The 18,060-nt window shown below is 38.5% G+C and overlaps 1 protein-coding gene across 5 annotated transcripts in view; it reads left to right on the top strand.

Moving 5' to 3' along the window:
* KITLG (KIT ligand) overlaps window positions 1-18,060 on the top strand; it is an 81,362-nt gene that overhangs the window by 32,986 nt on the left and 30,316 nt on the right. For all 5 annotated transcript variants that reach the window (XM_049626058.1, XM_049626056.1, XM_049626060.1 and 2 more), the window contains 2 exons: window positions 1,393-1,506; window positions 12,159-12,221. In XM_049626058.1, the coding sequence (XP_049482015.1) occupies window positions 1,393-1,506; window positions 12,159-12,221 (177 nt within the window). The remainder of the gene's footprint in view (window positions 1-1,392; window positions 1,507-12,158; window positions 12,222-18,060) is intronic.

The raw sequence follows: 18,060 nt of genomic DNA, 5'->3' as shown, positions 1-18,060 counted from the left end.
TAGCTACATAAATAGGGAAGGTTTCTAGTCGTGTGCAGATGGACTTCGTGTAATTGTAAGATGCCATAGACAAATGTTAACTCCTAAAAGATTACCGTCACATTTTAAAATGTCTTCAGATATCCATGCCTTTGCTCATGCTGTTTATTTTTCCTGGAATGCGTGTCCCTTCTTTGTCCACTCTTGCAAGCTCCTCCTTGTCCTCCAAAAGCCAGCCAGAGTCCCATTTTTTTTTTTTCTGGCTTTTCTTGGCACTGTCTTCCTGCCAAGGGGTTCTCCTCCTTTAAGGTTAATTGATTAATTGCTTCCTTCTTTGTGTTCTCAAAGCATTTGTCATAGATTGTATGTTTCTCTAGTGACTGGCACAGTCCCTGTTTCATAATATGTGCTCAATAAATTGGATTTGAATTTGAAGCATTAGACAGTTTTTACTTTGGTCGCTGATTCATCCAGCCAATATTTACATAAAGAGCTCTTAATGTGCAAGGTGCTGTGTTGTGTGTTATAAGGATTAAAAAAAAAAAAAAAAAAGAGAGAGAGAGAATCGGGTGCCCAGGTTCTTAAAAACCTAGAATCTAGTGTAGTAAGAAAAAATAAGTCCTGCATAAAAGTAACTACAAAACATGGTGGGATTTTCAAGGAGAAGGTGTGTGAGCACACATGTGGTGTGTGTGTGTGTGTGTGTGTGTGTGTGTGTGTGTGTGTGTATGTGAGAGAGAGAGAGAGAGAGAGAGAGAAAGAGATCATGCTAGGGTTCAGGAATGTCTTCCTCTTCACTAAGGAAATGTTTTTCCTTATTAAGTGGTTTAAAGGCTGTGATTAAAAACGATGATTCTTTTGATGTCTCTTAAATGAGGTTAAATTCTGTCCCAGATCTAAAAATACATCTCTCTCCCTCACTTGGAGTACTATCATATACTATCAGATTTAAAGCACTGCTCAGGGGTTGCTGCTACTTGCCAAACAGTCTACACTTAAAGTATAGAAAGCCTTTTTTGGTGCCTTAAGGTATGAATTTCATACATTCCTAGTTTAAAAAAGAAAACACCTTTAGTGGTAGATCCTTTATAAGTTGCTACATGTTCATTCCTAATTGCCATTAGGAAATTGGCCTTAGAAAGCTTTTGACAAGAGTTAACAATAATGTCATTGAAATGAAAATCCAAACCACATTTTAACAATTTTTTAAAAATTTGGTCAGCATATTTTGAACACTCAGCATTTAAGTTATATTTAAGGCAGTAGTTTTTTGTTTGTTTTTTTCTTTTTTTTCTTTTTTTTTTTTTTTTTTAATATAGATTGTCCTTTCCACCTTAAGGTATAAGATGCAATCGTTTGAGTGATTACAGTTTTTCACTGGTCATCACCAGCAGTTTTTCTGTTTTCATCTAGACTTGGATTGTCACTTGCATTTATCTTCAGCTGCTCCTATTTAACCCTCTGGTCAAAACTAAAGGGCTCTGCAGGAACCGTGTGACTGATGATGTGAAAGACGTTACAAAATTGGTAAGTAAGGAATGCTTTCGATAGCTGTGAATTTTTGTTTCTTGTGGTTTTTGAAAAAGACTTCATTTTTTTTGCTGTCCCAAGTTAGTATTTTTCTAAGACAAGGAGAGAAATCCTGGAGTTATTCTGAAGGGTTTATAGAGAGCAGGTAGGGAGATATTTAAGGTCATGGAGAATCTGTGGGTAAAATTGGTACATCACTGCAGTGACTTTGTTTCTTTGCTCATTTTTTCATCTCCATCACAGGCAGTGAAGGACACCGAAGAGTTCTTTTTGTGCTGATGTGGCAGCACCAGCTTGTTCCCCATTTTCTCTTTTGTGGGTTCCACAGTGTGTCTTATCCCCCTCCACATGCCTTCCTACTATTCTCTAACAAGCCTAGCAAAAAAGATCTGAGATGGCCATTCTCCCCTTTCCAACAACACAAAGACCCTGTCACATGTGGGTGGGTGGGTGGGTGACCCGTGTGAGAACATAGCTGGAGGAGTGGTTTGTTACCCAAATGTTGAACGACTTCTCTCCCACATTTGCCACATGGGAACTCTTCTCTCAGCAAAAGCAATTTCACACCGGTGCCCCTTGGTCACTGCCAGTTTCATGCCACCATTCTCTTAAAATGCACACCACAGAGAGGGAGATAATACAGCATCTGGAATGGATTCTTCCCAACTCTCCTGATGTAGGGGAGATTTTATGTGCCCACTTGAGCGGCAGTATGTGATTTCAGGATGAACAGACTTTGAGAAGCGTTTTCACAAATTCCTGGTTCAAAATAGCCAAGTGGCATTCTGTTACTTGAAAACTGTCTAGAGAACAGAGATGATGCGAGAATAAGGAAGAGATAAGGGTTGTGATATGGAGGAAAGAAAGTGCTATTTGTTGAGATACTTCCCTACTCTTTATATACGTTTCCTGGTTTATATTTTATTTGGGGTTCATAGCCAAACTTCAAAAAAAAAGTTTAATACTAGGGTCAGAGTCTTTCTGGCTTAGGCTCAATGCAGAATTAATAACACACACACACACACGCAATTTATGTGGATTCCTTAGAAAGATGCCCTGGGGTCCAGGCTTAAAAAGTATTCTCTGATGCAATACCTGAAGATATATCAACACACTTTATTCAAGGGGCTGGTGATCAAAGCAGTACACCGTTTTCCTGCTATCTGCCCTGCTAGATATTGGGTATAAAGATGTGGTAAGGAAAGTTGATTTTGTTTTTTAAAGAACATAGAGCATGGACCTATTCCTCAAGTTACTTGTTAATTTGTGATCCAAGAAACTATACTAAAAAGAAAATATATGCTTATATTCTAAATTTTATATCAACAGAAGGCACTCATTAAATGTTTGTTCAGTGAATGAAGACCTGATGAGTTTTGCTGTGATAAGCATCGTGATCACCTGTGGTGCTTATTAAAATTACAGGGGTCTGGGCAGCACTCCAAAAAACTGATACAATGATCAGTCTGAGGAAGGGCTCCAGGCGTCTATATTTTAAAGAAATTTCTGAAAGATTTAAGAACTCCTGTCCTAGATGATCTGTTCAGTCAACATTTGGAAACCAAAGTGTCTTGATCCTAGTATGTCCCAATTCTTACTATGACTAGCTTTATCTGTGTTACGTGAATTTATATGGATGTCAGATTAACATGAGTCTCAAAAACATGCTTAAAGTAGTTCATAGCTGGGAAATTACAGTTCTCCTGGGGATGCTGGTATGACCGTGGAGCTGGGGATAAGCAATGGAGACCTGCAGTGGTCTTAAGGGACAAATGTCAAGTATATTGGCAATGAATCATAGTTGGAAGATGATTGTATATTTGACCATAGGCCAAGCATGTCCGAGATTAACATGATATTCAAGGAAAATTACTAAGCATTATTACTTGCTAAGCGTTTAAGGAATACTACTCACTAAGCACTATTTCCTGTGAAATGTCAAACTAGTATTTTGAAGTGGCCTAAGTAGGTATTATAAGCACCTTCCAGGATTTTCCATCCTTGTCTTTAAACATCTGCTTATTCTCCGTCTGTTACCTGTCAGGTGATACAATGAAAAATGGCAAGAAGCATTACTGAGAAAGAAGTACCTGGAAAAGGGATAACTTGTTAATGTTGACACTAAAATATAGTTCCTCACCCCAAGGGCAAATGTGAAATCCTAAGACTGAAAAAAGGTGTTTGTTTGTTTGTTTTGTTTTGTTTTGTCTTGTTTTTAACCCCTTCCAGCAACTGACTTGGGAAATATTTTAATTTGAAGAGTTGATTTAGTGAAATTAGTGTGTTTACTTTGGATTAATGAAAAAAAATCAAGTTAATAAAAACTTGGACTCAGATTACTCCTAACTAAGTAAAGATTGACATGATTCACAGCCCATATTTCATAGCGTAGGAAGTAGAAAAATAATCCTTGACCTCAAAATGTTCATAATCTAGTTTGGGAGATAAATCATCTCCATAAAAATATGAATACATATCATTAATACCCAATAATAAGACATGCATGGATGCCATTTAAAAGATTTCGTGGTAGGAACACCTGGCTGACTCAGTAGCGCGTGAGACTCTTGATCTGGGGGTTGTGAGTTCAAGCCCCATGTCGGGTATAGAGATTAGCTAAAAATAAAATCTAAATAGATATAATTTATTTTGTGATGTACCAACCTGTGCTGATATATTGGTTAAGGAATGGATTTTGGAATTGGTGGTAGACCTGAATTTTTTTTTATAAGTTTGTTTTGTTTATTTATTTATTTAGAGTGTGTGTGTGTGTCAGAGTGAGCAAGGAGGGGAGGGGCAGAGAGAGAGCATCCCAAGCAGGCTTCATGCTGTCAGTGTGGAGCCCGACACTGGGCTCCATCTCAGGAATCGTGATATCATGACCTGAGCTAAAATCAAGAGTCAGCCCCTTAACCAACTGAGCCACCCAGACGCCCTGGTAGACCTGAACTTAAATCCCAGTTTTTTGACCTTAGATGAGTAACTAACTACCTTTCTAAATCTCAGTTTCTATTTCCCAATTTTGTCTTATAGATTAAATAAGAGAGAACGTATGTACAGATTTTTAAATATAGTTATTGTCAGATAACTTCTTTGGGCCTCAGTTTCCTCATCAGTATTAAGATTAATAGTACTTCACAGAGTGATTTTTAAGGATTGAATCAGTTAGTAGAACAGTGTTAGGAACATAGCAAGCACCTGCTAAATATTAGCTATTAGTGGTAGCTATTAGCTATTAGTGGTAGTTGTGGTGTTGTGGGATCATAGGATACTGGAGCTGAAAGAGAACTTAAGAGATAATCTAGACAAACTGTTTCATAAATAAAGAAACTGAGACCCAGGAGCAGGGAAGCACAGCTCCTGGCCCCATTTACCAGTGATGTGCCTTCTACAACATTGATTTTCAAACTGGCTCCTAGAGCCTGCTCAGCCACTCTGCTTTTGTGTATCTGGACTCCCAAATAAGACTTGATTGGAAAAACAAAGAATTGAGCTTCTGAAAAAAATGTTGGAAAGTCACTGCTGTAAACCAGCATTTGTAGGATATCATCTGAGCATCATTCAATCATACTTTTTTAGGGTACTTATTGAAAGTACAGCTATCAGGGCTCTACTGCAGAAATAGGGAGTCTCAGCTGGTGGAGATGGGGTGTAGGAACGGTAATGTTGCCAAGTAGCAGCCTAGGTGATAGGGTGCCAGGACTGCTGAAGCCATAATACTTGTTACGGTTGGGTTTTTTTCATCTTTGGGGGGTGGGGGGGAGAAAGTGTTCTCATCCTTACTCATGAATTTCACCAATTCAGACAGCAACATGAGTGACTTCAGAGTTGTATGGATACAGATAATCACAGCCTCACTCTAAAGTAGAGTGGGGCGGAGCATCTTGAAGTCAGGCATACTGGCTTGTTTAAGCGTCAGCTCTGCTGTTACTTTGCTGTGTGATCTTGGACAAATAAATCCGGGATTCAATTTCTGGATTTTAAAACGAGGAACAAGGACATGATCAGTAGTTCTGAGTCTAGGATTCATAAACTTCGAACTCTTACAAGTGGAGCTCCAGACTGTGCCTCTGTACGCTTTATGCACATTTCTGGGAAGAAGGTATATACTTTTAATTTCCCAGAGAAGCCTGTGATACCCCTCCCCCCAAAGAGAAGCACAACAAATCTTCTTGGAAGCCCTTTTCAGCTCTGCAATTCTTTCATTCCATAATGATACTTTGTGCGGTTGCACCTTTCAGAATAATTCAGTAATGCCTGGACTCCAGGAGGTTGCATAGAACAAGAGGTAATTGTTCTGCAGGCATAACCTTGGTATATTCTATTTGGGAGAAATAAAGTAGGTTGACAGTACCTTTTTACCTTTGCTCACAGTAATTTCTTTTGACTGAACTCATTTCTTCACAGTCTCTACCGATTCTGCCTCGGCATTAGGTGGCAACTTGCACTGGGGCCCACCAACCTGAAGTCTGTTTGCTTGGGGTGATTCTCATGTCACAGAAGCACATGATTTACGACCTTAGTGTCATTTTTTTTTGTTTTTTTTTTTATTTCTTCTTGGATCCTTTGTGCTGTCCCTACAGTCCCTATGGTTTTCATTTGAAATCCTTCTGGCATGTTTGCTCAGCATAATAGTTCATCTATTTACAGAACATTTTGCTTTGTTTCTAAAAAATGTTGCAAGACTTGTTTTAAATGGCAAACTCAGACCTACCTAAAGAAAAGGTCAAGTGTCTGGGAAGAGGATGAATCAAACTTTAAAAAACTTGTATCTGTGGGACAATTAGGCTACAGCTTTTAACAGTTGTGTTAATATAAGGAGGCATACAAATATTGAAATAGTTCAAATTAGTTTCTCCTTTTGTTCTTCCTACTGTTTCTTTCATTTGTGATCATAGTGTTCTTCCATTTGGGGGTATTTGATTAAATGTGACCATGTTGCTTTTTAAAACCCTATTTATTTTAAAATATCTTTTGAATAATGTTTAAGGCAGGCTGCAGTCCCAGCCCCATCTTATAAAGGTGAAATTACTCTTTCAAGGTCAGTTTACAAATCAGTGTAATAGAATTAAAACACAGGAACTTATGGTTTTCCTGGTCTTGTGATAGGCACTTACTTTAACATAATAGGAGTTCAGCATAATGGGAGATCATAAAATATCTTAGATAAATTTCACTTCGGACAGTTTTGAATAATTCTGATTTTTATTCTTCAAATGCAGTGTTCTTCAAATAGAATTCTCGCCGCATAGGTTTTTGTTTTTTTGGAGCTTTGAAAAACAATGGTTTGACAACTGGATAGTTTTTAAATTTTATTAGTTTGCTATATTTAGCATTTTAATTTCTTCTCCTGTGGTCAGTAGAAATCTTCTTTTCCACTTAAAACTAAATTTTGGACTTTCAGTATTCAAAGAAAGGACAGAAGTATATTAGAAATAATATTTGTAAAACTAACAAGTATGTGGCCTGCTATATTACCAAGCATGTCCAACTTACTGTGAAGGAAAAAAAAATATTTTTTCCTTTGCAGGATGACCCACTTAGGTACTATGTCTCCTACTCCTTGACTTTTTAAAGCAGTAGTTACTGCGTGAGTATCCAGGTACCATGCAAAGCACATTGTCCCCTTTAATCATTACAACCCTAGGAAGTAATTATTTTTACCCCCTGTTTATTGATTAGGAAGCTGAGACCTAGTGATAAGTGACCTGATCATCCTTATCTGGAAATAGGAAGCTGAGTGGAGAGGTTTGAACCTGTAACTGTTTCTGGAACACAAGAACCTAGTTAATAATGTATGATGTCTTAATTTAAGCTGTAAATGTCAATAAACTGAGGGTTGATGGGGGGGTGAGAGGGAGGGGAAAGTGGGTGATGAGCATTGAGGAGGGTACCTGTTGGGATGAGCACTGGGTGTTGTATGGAAACCAGTTTGACAATAAGTTTCATATTAAAAATAAAAATAAATTTTAAAAAAAAAGATGTAAATGTCAACTGCAGTTTTAAGAACTATCATTGTAACCTCTTGAATTTTACTTCCTAAGTAGTAGTCACATGATGAGGGAGTGAATATAATCTAGATGTTCTTTTAATCTCTCTCTCTTTCTCTCTCGTTTTTGTTTTTGGTGGGAGAAGAGTCCTCTAACTTTTAGGTATTCTTCACTGAGAAACGATGACTCAGAAAAGTCTTGTAAAATTGCCATCTTAACTTTGTTTTAGTTGCTAATTGAGTTATTATCAAAAAACAAATACCTGTGAAAACCGAAGACAGCTGTCCTGGTGAATTAGATTGTTAGTATTAACAGGAGATGACTTAACAAGGGAAAATTTGAAAAGCAAAAAGCTTCCTCCTGTGTTATTTCTGAAAATCAGCATTACACTGTAAAGCTGTACATGAGTAGGCTGTGATATTTAAATATGAGCATAGATTTTTTTCCCCCCTCTACAGCAGCAACTCTTTAACTTCTCTGGGTCTGAAACTCTGGAAACTGTGGACTCTTTTCCCAGAGGCTTTGTTATGTGCAACATTTTATGTACAGTGTCAAGGGAACCGTGAGTTACCACTCCTGTATTTTGATTGTTGCCTTGAACTTGGGGAGAACAATGGAGACAAGTATGTGTCTCAGCAAAGACATTTAAGAAGCCACTATTTCATTAGATTTAGAGACCTCAACGACATTTGAATTATGAGTTCCAAAGATTTTAGATTAGCGATCTAGAGAGGGCATTAAATGTTCTAACCTTGAGTTCTTTTTCTCCTGAGTCCAAACACCTTTAGGGCCTGCTATGCAGCCAGTGACAATTTGGCATAAAAAAAAACTTTTTCTTGGCTGAGTTTTCAGGATTTCTGCATGCTGCCCCTTATGCATTTTTTTCTTTGTTCTTCCCAGTGTCACTGAGTATAGTCCGTCCTCAAGACATCCAAAAAATACAGCCAAAGGGGCCCATCTAGTAGAGTGGGCCCATCATAAAGTGACTTGTGTTGCTGTTTTATGCATTTTACAATCTGGCATAGTACTGACATCCTCATACTCCAAATCACAAAGCTCACTGGGATAATTTGGCGTTCAGTAAAATTTTTAATCAGTTAAGTCCCATTCCATTATTTTATATTTTGCCCTGAACTTATTTTAGAAACTAGAATAGATTTGTTTTCAGAATCTACAGTTTTGATTACTTATCTGTTTGACCCTACCAACAGGCTACTTCCCTAGATTCTAAACCTCGTTCCTGGGTTTTGTTTTTGTTGTGTTTTGTTTTGTTTTCAGCTTCCAGTCTCTACAGGAATATTTAATACATGTTGAACACTTTCCTAGTGGTCTTCTAAACTGTTCCTGGTCTCTCTTCTGTCCTTGCTGTAATCCATCCTTGCAGACCAATCTTTCTGAATTTACTATCCCATCCCTCCCTGCTTAGACATTTAATGCAGCACCACTTCTTCTGTGAGAAAGTTAGATCAGACTCAATTTTCAGTAACTAGTTTGTTCCCTTTATTTTAGAGACAAATAGAGGTTCTATAGAGAAGAAACGATGTGTCTAAGGAAGAAGTGACTTGCTGTAGGGTTCTGGTAAAACGTGTCTTACCGAACCTCACTGTCTCCTAGTGGGCTGCCTTCACCCAACACTCAAGTCCTTCTCTCATGTGGCTTTCCTGGCATATTTCCTACCTCTTACCTGCTGGAGCTTGATTTATCTGTCCACGATTTCCCAAACACACCTTGTGCTTTCCCATTTCTTTGTCTTTGCATACGACCTCTCCTCTAGGTAGGAAAAAATTGAGGCTGAAGTAGATTAAGGAACTTGCCCGAGATCTCGGAGTTACCAGGCTGAGGGCCTGGATCCAACCCGAATGGCATATTCCCAGCACCTGTTCAGTGACTCCTACATCAGACTAACTCAAAGGAACATCTAAACTCCGGGCCCAAGGCTCCCTCTATACTGTCACACTTCCTATAATAATCCATGTATATCAAGCTGAATTTATCACAAGGTTATCTGTGCTGAGTGCTTTTTAACACACTCTTGTGTGCTTGGAAAGTAATACAGTAACTCATGAAGCAACCATAAGAATCTACAACTTGACTCCCTAAGTTCTCCCTAAGTTCTCTTCCAAATATAATTGGAAAGGAACCAATGTAAGCTGAGAAAATAATAAAGGGAGACTGCCCTATAGATGACTTACTGAGCCCAGCACGTGGGGCCAGGTTTGTATCCTTCCTGCATCTGGAACTCTTGAGCTCTGCTACCTGGAGACGCCAATTAACCCCTCTGGGCCTCCATGTCTTCATCTATAAAATAGACCTAATAATATATGTCTCATGAAGTTGTGGCAGACTGTATATAAAAATTTGTTATGGATTATGAAGCATTTTTAGAAATACTATTACTTTTCATCCTATCAGAAATTAAATATCAGCAAATCAGTTTAATGCAGAATTTATTATTATATACCCCTTCCCCCCCAAGTAATAAGGCATAGAGATTTCAGTGTGTTGGTCAGAGAACTTCTTGTAAGGTTTCTTTGACTTCTTTGAACCAATTTATATATATAAATTAATAATAAAATTAATTGACCATATCCCTTATATTTCTTCCTGCTTGTTAGGAGTATGTATATATATACTCAGGTCCTAAATTTGCTGAATACGAATTCTGTCAATTTTATAAAGATGGATGGAAATAGATAATGTAAATTATCCCGAAGAAGGGGCTAGCAGGTTGTGTTCGGAACACCTGCCACTTCTTGTCCAGTTTTTCCATCTGGAATGGCTTTCATTTACAAGGTTGGTTCATAACATAATAGAATGTTGTTGCTTAGTCTAATTCCAGTTTTTACACATGTGGAAGTGTCCACTGTTTCTTTGCCAGCAGGGCTTACATAAAATGACTGGGTACTTTTGCCTTTCAAACATGGGGATGAAGATCCAAAAGACAAAAGAAATCATGGAAGCATGGGGAGAAATTTGAGAGGAAGAACGTACCCAGGACAAATGTGCAGATAGTAGATGAAATGTGTAGTAGAACAAAGAGGAAAGGGAGGCACTGCTGTCCAAGATCTGAGTTCTAGTTCTCGTCCATACTCCTCACGTCGTAGCTGTGTGACCTCTTTGAGCCTCAAGTTCTCCATCTGTTAAATAGAGATAATGTGTCACAGGGATTGGAAGACTAGATGTGATGAGGCAACATAAGCCCTTCATGACCACAGTGCCTGGCACATACTACATATTCAGAAAAGGTTAGGCTCCAGACTAAGGTGAGTGTAAGACGAGTAAGATGTACCCTTGGAGGTAGAATGGTGGTAAGCACGAGGGAGCAGTCGCTCCCTTGGCTCCCTTCTGATTACTTATGCCTGTGCCTAGATTCTTTTCTCACCAAATTTTTCTCAGATTCTAGAAGCTATTGGCATGGCCAGGAAGAAACATACAGATTGTGTTACAGGAGACTTGTCGGAGGTGACCCAGTCCAGCAAACGTGAGCAAGATCCTAGCTTAATGTGGGGAAGAGCAAAGTTTTGGGATGTATTGAAGACGTAATAGTGTAAAACCACACTTTTCCACCATATGTTGTCTTAAGACTCCATGGTCTGAATCAGTTGTTGGCTGTATTCAGCTGGAAATGGTAATAGTGGTGGCATGACCGAGCTAGTACTGTTTGTAGGAAAGGAGATCAGGGAATCTAGAACTCTAAGACACCAGGATATATATTCTAGAAGTCAGTTGCCAATATATCTCTCAGTAAAGAATCTAGATTGTGTTTATGATGTGTTTGGCACATTCAGTTAGTTCATACATTGACTATTTGGGCATGGGTACTTTTATCTCCATTTTATAGATGAGAGAAACCAAAGTACAGAATTTAGCTTTGGTTCCAGATCAGATGTTTGGTCAACATATGCCACAATGACTCATAAAAATGTGTGAGATATTTTTTAAAAGCCTGTGAAAGAAGCTAGGTAAACATTTGAGACCTTTCTTAAGTCCTGGGGAAGCAGATTAAGCTCTCTCACAGAACTGAATCTTTACAAGTTAGGTTAGAAAGCACTTGGATCTCATAAGTAGTAGTTCTTTGGAAGTTTCACTGACATTTTTTTCTAGGATCAATAAATTCTCAAACTTGCATCAAAGTCATCTAGAGAATTTGTTAAGTAAGATTCAGTAGGTCTGATGTGGTCTGAGAAGTTACATGTCTAGCAGGTTCCCTGGTGATGTTGACACATCGCTTTGAAAACCACTGGCAAAAGAACCCAAAACAAAGAAGACACATCATATTATTGATTCTTTGGTGAAACAGTAGGAAACTAGTCCTGGGAGGGAATTCCAAGACCACAGGTAAAAATTGAAATTTAGAGGTTTCCAAAATTCAATGGATTATACTTAGCCACTCATTATTGAATTTGGAGTCCAAAAGACTTGTATGGTCACTTCCTTTTTTTTTTTTTTTTTTTTTTTTTTGAGAGTGCCTGTGATTACAAAGGGAAATCAAGAAAGGAAAATCACTATGTAAATATTGAAATTCAGTGGTAACTTAACAACGATATCACACGTGTGTATGTGTTTTCCTCCAAACCATTAAAAATAATGATTAATTGATATATATGAATTTTCTCATGGATTTTTTTTCCTTCTTTGTTTTTCTTCTGGTCTCTGTAGGTGGCAAATCTTCCAAAAGACTATAAGATAGCCCTCAAATATGTCCCCGGGATGGATGTTTTGGTATGTAAACTGTACATTTCTGCGTTTCTTTTTCAGAGCTGACAAAAGAGATGAGAACATTCTATTGAGACAGGAAATTATCTGCCATTTAGGAGTTTACTGACTGTTAGTATTTGAAGAAGGTATTTTTGGAATTTGACTTGCATAGTTTTTTTTTTGGCTTTTTTTTTTTTTTTTTTTTTTTTTTTTTTTTTGAGCAAGCAAGAGCAGAGGAGGGCCAAAGAGAGAGAATCCCAAGCAGGCTCTGTGCTGTCAGCAAAGAGCCCAGTGTGGGGCTCAAACCCATGAACCATGAGATCATGACCTGAGCTGAAATCAAGAGTTGGGCACTCGACTGACTGAGCCACCCAGGCGCTCCATAAATGTGTATTTTTAATGAAACATTATAAATACTACCATGCCTCTTTCCTATCTCCAGTGGTCCCCACTTTGTCTCGTACAGGCAATTTGACTCTTAGGAACAAGTATTTTGAGCTGGAATCTTTCATTCTACCATGTGTTTTCAAGTCATGGCCTGAGGAGTTGTGTTGAGTGCAACAGTGCATAGTAACTCTGCCTGCTCTTTCATATTTAGCAAACTATGCACCCATACAGAAGATACTGTATTTTTTGCATATTTTCATATTTATGTTAATTGCACTGTAGTACATATACCACTTTGCAACTTGCCTATATTTTGTGACATGCCTTTGACCTATAATGTGCCGATCCACGATGATTCATTTTAACTACTGGATTGTGTTCCTTGACTTAATTTAAAATCATTTGGGTTACTCTGCAAGTAAACATCTTTCCACGATTTATGAAATGCTTATTATAAATCCACCCTGTGCAAGTTGTCTTAGGCTTTGAATACTTTTTGTGGCTTAGTCAATCAAAATGATGACCATTTGAAGTGTGTTACATCACTAAGTGTGCTTAAAAAGTCATTCAAAGACTATAAGGTTATTTTCAAGAGAATGTCAAAGGCCAATTTTCATTAAGAAAGTAAACATTTTAGCACGAGCTATCTAAAGTTCCTTAGAACTCCTTCGAATGTGTTTCTTCATGTTGAACCAGATACCCTCAAGTTTAGGTTAGTGTCTGTTCCACTGAATTAGGGGGAGTTCTTTTCAAATAGGAATGTAAAATCATAGCAGCTTGAAAGTTAATTCATCTATTCAGTCGATCACTCAGGCAGCAGGTACAGTATTTGTTAGGAAAAGTTCTGGAGCCAGCCCTTTGGCAGACACTTTAAGGAACAAACACATCAATTAGCTTTATGTGCAAAAAATTTAATAACTAGCTGAGGGGGACTATCTGGCCTTTTCATAATGCTTTTTTTTTTTTTTTTTAACTTTCATGATGATTTCACATATTTATTTCTTTGGATGGTTAGAAAAACCCTTCAAGGAAGGCAAGACAGCTTCTGTGATTTGTATGGGTTCTTGTTTTACAAATGACACACTGAGGTTTATAAGAATTTTGCCCAGGGTTATCCAACTAAAAAGTGACAGTCTTAAAAAGAAACCTCTAGTCATCAATAGCAAGGGAGGGTGTCCTAAGTGAAACACATAAGTAATAAAGGTGCACCCTGCTCCTGACAGAAGCATTTAGGTCTGCGATTGCCAAACTCAAAGAAATCATGCAGCTTTTCATGTTAAATTGAAAATAACAAAATAGATTACTTTGTGCTGATAAAATCCTAGGTTGTGCTCAGTCACACATTTTAGTATGGGCTGTGGTAGCAAGAGCCAAACTTGCAAAAATAAAGCTGATTCGTTGCCACGTTTTTTTTTTCTTGTTTCTGTAATTGAGAAAAGTCCACTATTATTTGATCTTGGCACACCGTCCTGGCACAACTGGAGAAACTTTGTTCTTGGCTACCACAGTTGGCAAGAAAAATAAGCTCGTGCATAAGGCTTTGGGTAGAAACGGGGTCTTACACTTTGTTTTACCTTTATTTTAAAATGTTAGTTTCTGCCAAGACCAGAGGAGTTTCCCAGTGGAGAGGCCAGTGATTATTTGTCAGTGGTCAGAGACCCAGCTGCGTTATATTTTGTCTTTAAACAATAAAGGGTGGAGTAGGAATCAGAATGAGCACCAGAAAGATTGTCTGGGGCCACGGCAATAAAATTCCGTCTTGAAGCACCGGGCAGAAGGTGGCTCTAGAATAGAATACGCTTTATTGTTGTAGTTTTGCTTTAAAATTCTGCTAAGTACTCCTGAAAATGGTGGGGGGAGGGGAGGTACTTTTCTAAGGGACCTCTTAGAAAATTACCTAGGAGTTTCCTTCTCACAAATAGCAGGGTGCTACCAGCCAGTTGGTATTTAAACCTGATGATAATCACCAATTCTGTCTTAAGCTCTTGAAACTGTAATATTGCCAGACTGTTAGGATTTTAAGTCACTAACCTTAAAAATCCTAAACATTTCTGATCCTTTCATTTACCAGTGACGTTATTGCAGAAAGACCAAAAATTGGATTGCTGAATTTGTGCCCCACATCTGCTGTTATCCCAATGTTTATAAAATGATATATATTATGACTTGCTTATGGTATTTGAGTAAAAAGAAGATTTATCCATTTTTAATTATAGATTTATCAGCTTTAACTTTTTATTTGGAAATAATTCCAAACTTACAGAAAAGTTGTGAGTATTCCAAATACACTCACAAACTCTTTAATGCGTATTCGTCTACTTTTAACATTTTGCCTCATTTACTTTACTAAAGTAAATGTGCAAGCGTGTGTGTTATTGTTTTTCTGAACTCATCGAATCACTTGTATATATAAGGGATGTTTACCGCTACATGCTTCAGTGTGTGTTTCCTAAGTAAAGGCTTTTCTCCTTTGTAACCACAGTATGGTTGTCAACTTCAGTAAATTTAGCAATAACTAAAATACTTAAATCTATTGGCTGTATCTTTTTAGTATTTTCCTCTAGTACAAGATCCAGGCTAGGATAATGGCTTGCATTTTTACATCAGGTGTGAGACGGCCAAATGTCTCCCAAAGATGTCCCATGCTGTGACCATATCACCTTACATGTAAAAAGGGATTTTGCAGATATAATTAAATGCCCCATCTCTAAGTCCTTAAGCTATCTGAAATTATCCAGATTGTTCTATTCTAATCACATGAATCCTTATATGAGGGAGGCAGAAGTATCAGAGCCAGAGAGAGTGATTAGAAGATGTTACGCCATTGGCTTTGAAGATGGGGAAGGGGCCACGGGCCAAGGGACGCAGGTGGTGGCCTCCAAAGGCTGAAGAGGGCAAGGAAAATAATTCTCCTGAAGAGCCCCTTTGAATAAACCAGCCCACGTGCACACCTTGATTTGAGCCTAAACAGCCTGGAGTTGGATCTGACCTCAACAATTGTAACATCATAAATTTGTACTGTTTTAAGCCCACCAGTCTGCTTTAAGAGTTCCTCAGCCTTTCTTTTGTCTTTATGACACTAAGATTTTTGAGTAACACAGCCCTCCTCTTTAAGTAAAACGTGTGTCTCTGAGACACTTGATTCGTGTTTCTTGATGACTGTTATATTCAGGTTATGTGTTCCAAGCCGTGAATGCTGTATAAGTGATGAAGCATCCTCAGGTTATCATACCCGGAGGCACACAGTGTCCATCTTCCCCCTTCATGGCGCTGTTTGGATCACCTGATTAAGGTGTTACACTGTTTCTGTGTGTTTACTCATGAGCAACTCAGAAGCAATATTTGGGGAGATGTTTTAAGACCATGTACGGTTCTTCATCAAAGTTTATCCCATAAATTGAGTATGTATTGACGATTCTTACCTAAACCAGTCTTTGCCACATCAGTTTCTATTTTCAAAGGCAGGGTTAAACAAAGAAGCCCTTGGCAATATGTAACAATAAGCCTGCAGGCCACCTTCCCTTTAGCACCTTCACCCTCGTGTCCAGGATTCCCATTCTCAATTCTCCCCACCTTTCTCTACCCGGCCCTGCGGCCTCTGGGCTCTTCCCATCTCCCTTGCCATTTCAGGACTTCTCATTTGAGGTTTTGACTCTTCTTGAGTAGACAGAGTAATTAAAAAAAAACAAACACACCTGATTATTTTACCCCTCCTTCTTCATACACTTTGATGTCTGTGTGCCTGTTGCTCTTAGGAAACAGAAAAAGGAGCTCCTTAAATAACACCTTCAAGATTCTCATGATCTGGCCCCTTTCCAAGTCCTCTTTTAGCCGCACATCCTCACGTGTTTTCTGTTGCCACTGTTCCTCTGCACACGGCTTTCTGTGTACCTGAGTAGTCCTTTGATTCCGGCAACTTCTGACTCTTGCTTTCAATTTCACTTCTTTAAGGGAGCCTCCCCCTTCTTCCTCGAAGAAGCCAAATCCTCCTGTTGGAAACTCTTTTTGTAACATCCTTCAAAATAGCAGTTTTCCATTTATCTGCGGATTTATTTAATTGATAACCTTCTACTTAACGCCTGTAAACATCTGTAAGGCAGGAATTTGTCGATGTTTGCTCTTATGTCTTCGGTGCGTGATGAACAATAGGCACTTAATAAATCCCTGCTGAAAGTGACGAAGGAAGAAGTTCCCATGTCATCTCATGTAATTTCTCTAAGGAGCAAATTTGACCTGAGTAGAGTACATGAGATTATTGTGTTGAGTGCCTGTAACTCCTCACACAATACCTGCACTTCAATATTATTGCTGTCTTTTTTTTAGATATGTGTATTTTATTAAAAATCTTAGATATGAGGTATTCAATTTTTAAGGGTTTTTTTACGTTTATTTTTGAGAGAGAGGGAGAGAGAGAATGTGAGTGAAGGAGGGGTGGAGAGAGAGGGAGACACAGAATCTGAAGCAGGCCGCAGGCCCCAGGCTCCAAGCTGTCAGCACAGAGCCTGACAAGGAGCTCAACCTCACGAACTATGAGATCATGACCTGAGCTGAGTCGGACACTCAACCAACTGAGCCACCCCACGTATTATGCAATTTTTAGGAATCATGGTTTTCTTGAGGCTTCTGTCCAACCGCTTTCACTGAGTCATTTCCATATTCAAGAACATTCTCACTGTTCCCAGTAACTAAAGGCTGAAAGCCAAATTCCTGAATCTAATGTTCATAATCTTCATAATCTTGCCTCCTCCTAACCACCTCATCTTAATACCTATTTTTGCCCAACACAAACCAGCCACCCCAGCTAGATGCATCCCTGCCTCCTAAAATTACATTGCTTATTCTCAACTCTGACTTTGCTCAGTGCTACTTCCCTTGGCCAGGGATGTCCTTTCCCCTTCCATCCAGCCATCCCAATTCTACCTGTAGAATCCTGCAGTGTCTCGCAGCTAAAAGCATCTTCTCCATGGCCTCTTGTCCAAGATCAGGGTGAGATCTACCTTTCTCACCAGGGCTAGTTCCTACTGTTCCATGCTCTCTTCCCTGCATCATCCAGTAAAACTGGCTTCACCCCTACTCTGCTTGCCTCGGGGGATGCAGTGGTCAGGAATACCAAGATGGTGTCTGATCTGTAGACTTTACCTTTTAGTTCATCATCTCTGAATTTTTATAGAACTTGTCCAAAAACAACTCATTTTGGGTACCTGATCATATTATATCTCACCTAGCTATTTAAAATTGTATGTGTTATATATTTGTCTCAAAGTGTTGTGAGAAATAATTAAGATAGGAAAAGCCCAAGATATAAGATCTATACATTGTCAGATGCTATCATTATTATTTTCTTATGTTTTCTATTTTTACTGTATTTTATTTGTCTAATGATTAGGGATCAAATCTTTCACTCCTTTATATTTCCTCACCTTTCAAGCAGATAGTAGTTACTCAGAAACTGCTTACCAGTTAGCATTTAACTGTG

This window comes from Panthera uncia, chromosome B4, assembly GCF_023721935.1.
Source record: "Panthera uncia isolate 11264 chromosome B4, Puncia_PCG_1.0, whole genome shotgun sequence".
NCBI lineage: Eukaryota > Metazoa > Chordata > Mammalia > Carnivora > Felidae > Panthera > Panthera uncia.
Note: the sequence above shows the minus strand (reverse complement) of the source record. Positions and strands in the feature narration are given on the sequence as shown.